We start from the raw sequence: 7,980 nt of genomic DNA, 5'->3' as shown, positions 1-7,980 counted from the left end.
TTCTAGACAGACTGAAGCAGGAACTGCACTATTTCACCAGGCCTGGGACTGATAAAACCCCCCGGGAGTTTCTCCGGGACAGAGAAAGGTTCTCAAAGCCCCCAGCGCGCTCTCTCTCTCTCCTCTGCCTCTCCTGAAGAGGCCTGCGGACACTCACCGTGATGGAATTGCTCAGCTGCTTGACCTTCTGCTCCAGCAGGTCTCTCTCCTGCTTCAGCTCGGTGCTCCACTTCACCAGCTTCTGCTTCTCCTCCTCTTTCGCTGCGAGGACAGCAGAAGGAAACGCAGGTTACTTTTCGGAAGGGAAAAAGAAAATCGCCCGTGTGGGACACTTTCGACAATCTCGCCAGCTCCTGGGACACCGGAGAGAAGGCTACAAATCTTAAAAGGGCACCGGATGAACCTGCTGCCTATGAGGATAAGGCAAAGCTGGAGTTTTACAGCTCCAGAGATTCCTTTCTCCAAATCTTCCACAGTACTCTCAGAGTAATAAGTTAAGTGCTGCTTCAACCAAGGGAGTTAAGCTGAAATACTGCTTGGTCTTGACTTCAAGAAATTTGACTTGGCCCACTTAAAGAAATTTAAGGCATTTTCAAGGTTAAGTTCTTTTGAATAAATCTGTACATAGGGTTCTCTTATTTTATACACTGTTTGAGCTGTCTGATTGTCTAACTCTTACTAATTAATTTATTTTGCATATGCTTTTATCCAAAGCCACTTTTGCATTCATTTATACATGAGGGGATTTTACCGGAGCAATTCTGGAGAGGCACCTTACTCAAGGGTGCAAGAGCAGTGTCACACCTGGGATTCGAACCCACAACCCTGCAGTTACAAGGCTAGAGCCCTGCCCCTCCTCTGTACCTGCTTTATATGCGATGTAGGAATGAACGATAGCCAATGTACCCGGCCAGGGAATCGCTTCTTCTTTCTTCAAAATCTGAAACGGGAAAGAAAAAACCAAAACGTTTTAAAAAACCGTATTCCAAACAATTCCGTCAGGGGGAAACGAGGCCTGGAATTCAAGAACCGGACATCCCTCGACTCTCGCTGCCTGGTTTTACGGGGAGTGAAGGTGGACGGACAAAAAAGAAAAATGAACATAAAAATGAAATGCTTTTCGTTCCAACTTTTAACACAAACGGCACTGCTGCCCGGACACAAACACGTGGTCATTTGAGCACATGGGATCTTACAAAGCATGGAACAGTCTCGCTCTCGGGCACGAGTTCGGAGCAGCGCTTCTCCCGAGGCGCAAAGGCCGAGAAGCCGAACGCCTGTTTCTGCACGACTCGGAGTCTGTGAAACCAGGGCTTGCCAAGGCGGACGCTGTCCGTCTCGTTAGCCGGTGCAGCACGTGCTTGGCGTTGGCCGAGCTCGGGAGACGGCGCAAGAGGGGCTTGGCGATCCTTGGCGGGCGGGACCGCCGGGAAACCGCAGGGGACGGGGGACGGGGGGGGGCTTCTGGGCCGTGGGACCGGTCAGAGCTGTATTTACCTGGTCTTGACATTTTGGACAGATCCACATGCCTTTGGGAATGGCTTTCAGGGGTGGGTCCAAGCAGTCCAGGTGATAGACGCGTGAACACGTGTCACACATGAGTAACTGTCCACTGCGCCTGCACACAGTGCAGAAATCCTCATGGATGTCTCCCTGTCGGGAAGAATGGCACTCAGTCAGTACGGTTGCCGCTACAGGCCAGAGCCATTAGACACAGCATTGTCTGGGGGGAGGACTGGGGGAGCACAATATCTGCCAGTTCTAAAAGCTCATCCCACTGCATTGCACCTGCCAGGGGATCCGCACACGTATATCAGGGCCAAAACAGGGCTGCTGCTGCTGCAGGTTCTTCTCCTAAGCCATCGGGGGCTTCGGTTCTCTTTTGACACGAGAGAATGTCCCGGGACAGAGAAGCGCAAGAGCACTGCACGCAGGAATTCAGCCCAGAGATTCGGAGAGCTCCCAGATGTCGGGGCGACAGCACGCGCCACCCTTTTATCGGAGCTTTTCTTTCTTTAAAAAAAAATCAAGGTAGACTGTCCACTGTTTGTAAGGCTATCGACTTGATAAAGGAACACAAAAAATAATTGAAACGATGAGTGATGGAGGTGGGACACAGAGCTAATTGGAACAGAAATGGCTTGGTAGACGAGCCCTGTATTGAGAGGGAGGATCTCCGACAGTACAGCTCCAGCTGAATCCAGGATTCAGATCCCCAGTTTGAGCACAGGAACACTTCCTCACGGGGAGTGGGGGAAGGAGGGGGGGGGGGGGGTTCTGAAACATCCTTGCCGGCTTAAGCACCACCAGCAGTTACTTACATCCCCGGAGCTAGGACTGGGCAGAGGGAGATTCTGGGAGAGCACTGGGAAGTGAAACCCCCCAATCTCCGTCTTTTCGTGGGCCGGGGATGAAGGCAGGCTGGATGGGGGGGAAGTCGGGGTGAGGGACCCCAGCTCTGGAACGCTGTTGAATTTAGGTGGGCGACCTGAGCGATAAAAAAAAAAAAGGGAAAAAAAAACAAAAAGGAAAAAAGGGGAAGAAAATATTTTCTAACATACCTTTGACAAGGGGTCCTCATTGGCTAGCGTGGAAGTAAAAAAAAGGAGGAGGAGCACAGACAGGAGAGTTAGTGCAGAAGCCAGAGGAAAAGCAACAAGCGGGCACGGATATTAAAACAGGAGAAGCTGGGGAACGCCCTCGCTCTTCAGGGGCTGAAAGGGCAAGGGTCAGGGCCTGCAGGGCACAAACTGGCAGAACGGCAGCTGAAGCAACTAGAAAACAGCGCCAGCGAACCCTCAAGCGCTCGCACTCTCCCACTGTGATGCACTGGGAAGCACTTCACAGCTTCACAGTCACGACATCCGAGGAATGTTTCACCAGCCGTCAGCCAGGATTACCTTCTCCAGACGGCTCGTGTTAAAAAATGGACACTGGTGCGGAATGAACTCTTGAATGGAGAAAGGTCCCTCAGCTAAATATTTCTTATCTCCCAATACGACTGAGCAGAGGGGGTGGGGGGAAAAGGTCAGCTGAAATCTGCAGCTTGTCTTTTAGACACAGCGCAATAATAAGCTATAAAAATGCACCAGGTTTGTCCGCGATTCGTGAGCTTCTCTGTGACTCGGGTCTGCATGCACGCTTTCCTCTAACCCCGCTTCTGTGCGCATGGGGTACAACCCAGAAATCACGGCGCTCGTTTAAACTTTGCCGAATCCACAATCGCGTTTTCGTCTCTTGACAATTCAAACCCACACTTCTCCGTTTAACATCCAAGCAGAAAACCAACTTTTCCATTCTTTAAAAAAAAAAATTAAAAGCATTGCTCCATACAGACGTGCAAAGAGATGAAATGCTTTGCTGAGGAGAGCCAAGGAGCACAGAAGCTAGGGCAATCTGCATTATATTAAGATTTATACAGCACTGGTAGGCTGCCAGCAATAACGTTACACATTTTAGCATCAGAATCATGCATAGCCCCTTCTCAGCCACCTTGGCTGCTCAGAATGACATTGTAGTGATAGTTACAGCTGCAGCCATCACTTGCTAAGTACAGTTCTTACGAGGCTCGAGGGAGAGCTAATTTATGAATGGCTGTCTAATAAAAGCTACCATGGAGTTACATTAGCTGCGGGGAATGTTTACAGCGATAATAAAAAAAAACATTCCAAACGGTCCAAGAAAAGATGCATGCTCAGTCTGGTCTCCCTGGGGCGTTCCATGACGGAGTGGTGCGGTGTCATACTGACCTCTCTTCCTCGTCCCTTGGTGAATGGGGCTGTTCAGGTACGTTACTGCACTCTTCTTGCGCTGCAAGCGTGGCAAAACATCGCGTTTTAAAAAAAGTGAGGCTTGTGGAAAAAAACATACTGATAAGGCAAAATGAACTAGTACACAAAATCGGGATGATGTGTTTTACATGTAGTAAAAAAAAGCTTAGCTATATCACTTAATTTACAGAACTACAATTGAATACATTCTCAAGGCTAGAGCACAATCATTCATCGGTTCTTCATTTTTACATGCAGCTTTCCTTCTCTTCTAATGTGCACAGATAATTGCTGGGGCAGCATCATTATAAAGTTGCTGCACTTTTATTAACTGCAATGAAAAATTTGGTGGCTGTTGACACAGCTTTACGATGTTGTCACAAGCCGAAAGGAAACCGGTTTAACACAATACTGCCGAAGTGTTTGCTCGTTGGCTCGGGACTTTGTCACATTTTGGCATCTTGATGAGGTGTATGAGGCATCTGCGAGGAGGCGTTTGTAAAAATGTACAATGTAAATACTTTAAACGATTTTTAAATCGCAACTAAAACACAGTCTGAGATCAATAGGATTTGATCCCCACTGTTCTGGCCTTGATAAAACCTTTTGTCCAGCTACACCACATCACAACCCTCCTGCAACACGTCGAGGTCCTGTCGCAGAGGGTGCCAAGCCGGAGCTTGCTGGAAACGTGGGAAAGTGATCGGGAGATCTCGGCCCTGCAGTCCACGCGTCTGTACCTCGGGCTCAAACACTGCTCCGCTGTATACAGGATTGGCAGTAGTCCTTCGCTTGCGCTCCTGTCTCCGGCTCTGGATTTCTGTCGTCGTTTAAAGAAAGAAGACAACCAGAGCTGCATTGGCTTCACAGGAAAGTACACGAGGTCTCGTGCGCGTGCCCATTCCCTTTCCATGAGTATGACCGAGGGACATTAAAAAGGTAAGAAATGAATATAACACTCCGCAGCTTTTATTTAATTTTGAATGCCTACCATTATACTTATACACGTATGTATGATGCTCATCTCATTTCATTCATTCATTTTGGTCAGCAGCCATGTCATCCTGCAACTCACAGCTGGCAGCCCCACTGGAGCTCAGCAGCTGTGAGCCTGGTCAGTACCTGGATGGGAGACTCCTGGGAAAGCTAACATTGCTGCTGGAAGAGGTGTTAGTGGGGCCCGTAGGGGGCGCTCACCCTGGGGTCTGTGTGGGTCCTAATGCCCCAGTATGGTGACGGGGACACTATACTGTAAAATGGTGCCGTCATTTGGATGAGATGTAAAACTGAGATCCTGACTCTCTGGGGTCATTAAAAAATCTCAGGGCATTTCTCAAAAAGAGTAGGGGTGTAACCCCGCTGTCCTGGCCAAATTTCCCCCTGGCCTTTACCAGTCATGGCCTCCTAATAATCCCCATCTCTGAACTGGCTTCATCACTGTGCTCTCCTCCCCACTGACTATGGTGAGCGTACTGGCACATCATCCAGGTGGGGCTGCACACTGGTGGTGGTGGAGGGGATCCCCATCACATGTAAAGGTGCTTGTCTCTGTGTTTGCAGTGGTTAGGACTCAGCAGGAATAAAGCTTCTTTGTACTCTACCTTCAAGATGGTCGTGCGTCACTAATCCCAGGGACACCATGAAGGCAAGTTTCTACAACAGGAGAAAGAAAACGCAGATTTCTATTTCGTCTTTACCCCGATGGGATGTTTTCAAGGTTGTATTCGAGATGGAACGGTCACTGCCAACGGGACAAGTACGGATCAGAACCGAGGTTGGGGGTCTCACCTGCGGGTTATCCTCTCGCTTGGGCTTGGGGGGAGCCGGGGCAGGAGGAGGTGGAGAAGGAGAGACGGTCGCTGGCGGCTTCTCCTCGGTCCCGCCCTGAACTTTAACAGTCTGGAGGAGGCATGAGAACGAAGAGGAACTTAATCCACCATCAGCCAGGCCGGGATCAATCTGATCAGGTGCCGACCGATTTATTTTTTTGCACATCATCTCCTGATTGTTTTACGGCCGCTGACGGCTGTCCTCCATTTAAAAAACTCCATGCACTTTAAAGCTCTTTAAGATACCAAAAAAAATATCTTGAGTGTCCCCCTAAGAAAACAGGTCATGGTGAACTCATCAGCCTTGACAGCTTTTCCTGTTTCGCTGAGGCTAGGCTACAGGATAGGCCAACCTTGACCCCGTTGACCCCATGACCATGTGGCCCCCTGACCCCGACCCGCCTCACCTTGGCGTCTGTGTTGGCGCTGCTGATCTGCAGGGTCTGCGACCCCGCTATCCTGGTGCCCGGCGTGGTGATGACGATGCTGGTGAGCTGCGCCGGAGAGATGGTTTTGGCGATGGTGGCGCAGGGCTGCCCGTTCATGATGCGCACCTGGTGGATGGAGCCCGTGGCTGTGGGCAGGGAGGTGGCCGTCACCTTGGTCAGCATCACCGGTCTCTGGATGAGCTGGGGGGCAGCCAGCATAGGGGGCGGTGCGGGGGCAATGGGCACATTGTTGGGCGTTATGGGCTTGGGTCGCACCTGAAGGAGGAGGAGGAGGAGGGTTAGACCACCACCTTCGAGAACAGCACAGCACAGACCTTCTAGAGGAAAATACGTCCGGACAATGCAATGCATTTAATTAGTACTAGAATAAGTATTAGAACTAATCTAACAATCAATTGCGTAAGGCTGTTAACATTCTTTTTCCAGCTGAATGGGTAATGGATGCGTGTTAAAATGAACAAGAGTGGAGCACTACAGCAGGAGAGCTTGGCTCCAATGAACAACCTCGACTGTCTAAAGCTCACAGTGTGTTTTTTGGCAGTATTGAGCAGGTATGGGGAGAAAGTAATGCCTGAATCTCTGGGAAACCGAACAGAAAAGTTGGCGAATTCCAAGTAAAAAAACATGAGCCATGCTACATCCATCGGTAATGAGAATGTGAAACTGCAGGTAGACGCAAACACAAGCAAACACAACAGTTAAACTAAAGGGAAGATAAAGGATTTCATTAAAGTGGGGGAAAAACAAAATTTGTCGAGCAACAACAAAAAAAAATGAACCGTTTTGGGGTCTAACAGGCGTACAGGCGGAGATATAATAAACAGCAGCAACAGAAAATATGTTAAGATAAACATTTGCAGAATTAGTCATGCCCAGATGATTCTATAAATGGCACAAGCGCAAGGCCAATGTCATGATGGTTTGCGACTGGGGATATCAAAGGCCTTCGCGGGCCGTGCTGCCCGAGTTCCCTCCCTGTCTACTCGCGGCACTAACAGCTGCGGATACACGCTTTCAACACAGAGGCAACAATGACGAACCTGTGGCAGAAAGTTGGGTCGAGGCGTCAGTCGGGGAGGAGGGATAAACTGAGGAACTTTGATAGTGTGGGCAGTGGTTGTTGCCTGCACCTGTGACGAGACAGTGACCACTTTCAAACATCAAAGATACGTTACAGTGGCCCGATTTCCGCTGGGGTTTCTGGTATTTTAAGCATCTTTTTTTTGTTAACTGTACACCGCAAGTTGGAATCCACATAAGCAGAGAATGAAACTTAACTGCCTTTGAGGCACGTTCTCCAAGGTCAAGAATGGTGAAGACAACAAGCAAGGATACGGAATAAATGCTTTCTTTTTTAACACTTAGTGGGACAGCCCCCTAAAAGAGTATTTAGAACATAAAAAAATCAGTATTTTCCAGTCACTGAGAGGAGAAAGAAAAATAAATGGCTTACTAATGTGACGGCGTTTTTGGACACTATTCTCACAGCCTCTGTGCCGGGACTGGCAAGCTTGCTGGAAGTCTGAAGGTTGATGGGCGTGTTCTGCATGTCCGTGTTTGCGCTGGTTTTCTGCGTGTTGCTGATCGCAGTCACCATGGCGACAGTGGGCCTCTGCGTCACGACGGAGGCGGGCATCGTCTGGGTGGCAGCTTTGAGCACGAGAGGTAGAGTCTTGGTGGCGATGACCGGCGTTACCGTCACCGTTTTCTGCGACAGAAAAAGAGATTTCCCCCCCCAAAAAATAAGACACTGCCTACAAATACACCCCCACCCTTCCCAACAAGAAAAGACCGTGTGGAACAATGTCGGGGCTTTGCATTCAATCTGATTTACTGTGCATGTATGCAGTTTCCTGGGATGTCTTTACTTCTGAAGGCCCTGGAACTGAACTAGGGCTGTAAAGCTATAGCACTCCAAGTTACAATGCACAC

At 49.3% G+C, this 7,980-nt stretch overlaps 1 protein-coding gene across 1 annotated transcript in view; it reads right to left on the bottom strand.

Moving 5' to 3' along the window:
* phf21aa (PHD finger protein 21Aa) overlaps nucleotides 1–7,980 on the bottom strand; it is a 76,875-nt gene that overhangs the window by 8,493 nt on the left and 60,402 nt on the right. The window contains exons 7-17 of the mRNA XM_088934593.1: nucleotides 7,502–7,756; nucleotides 7,089–7,178; nucleotides 6,007–6,303; nucleotides 5,559–5,669; nucleotides 5,372–5,423; nucleotides 4,511–4,590; nucleotides 3,750–3,810; nucleotides 2,322–2,488; nucleotides 1,498–1,653; nucleotides 865–940; nucleotides 158–261 (exon numbers count right to left, since the gene is read on the bottom strand). Coding sequence (XP_088790719.1) covers nucleotides 158–261; nucleotides 865–940; nucleotides 1,498–1,653; nucleotides 2,322–2,488; nucleotides 3,750–3,810; nucleotides 4,511–4,590; nucleotides 5,372–5,423; nucleotides 5,559–5,669; nucleotides 6,007–6,303; nucleotides 7,089–7,178; nucleotides 7,502–7,756 — 1,449 coding nt within the window. The remainder of the gene's footprint in view (nucleotides 1–157; nucleotides 262–864; nucleotides 941–1,497; nucleotides 1,654–2,321; nucleotides 2,489–3,749; nucleotides 3,811–4,510; nucleotides 4,591–5,371; nucleotides 5,424–5,558; nucleotides 5,670–6,006; nucleotides 6,304–7,088; nucleotides 7,179–7,501; nucleotides 7,757–7,980) is intronic.

Source organism: Atractosteus spatula, chromosome 16 (assembly GCF_055471065.1).
Source record: "Atractosteus spatula isolate fAtrSpa1 chromosome 16, fAtrSpa1.hap1, whole genome shotgun sequence".
Lineage (NCBI taxonomy): Eukaryota > Metazoa > Chordata > Actinopteri > Semionotiformes > Lepisosteidae > Atractosteus > Atractosteus spatula.
The sequence above is the reverse complement of the archived record's forward strand: the minus strand, read 5'-3'. Positions and strand labels throughout refer to the sequence as shown.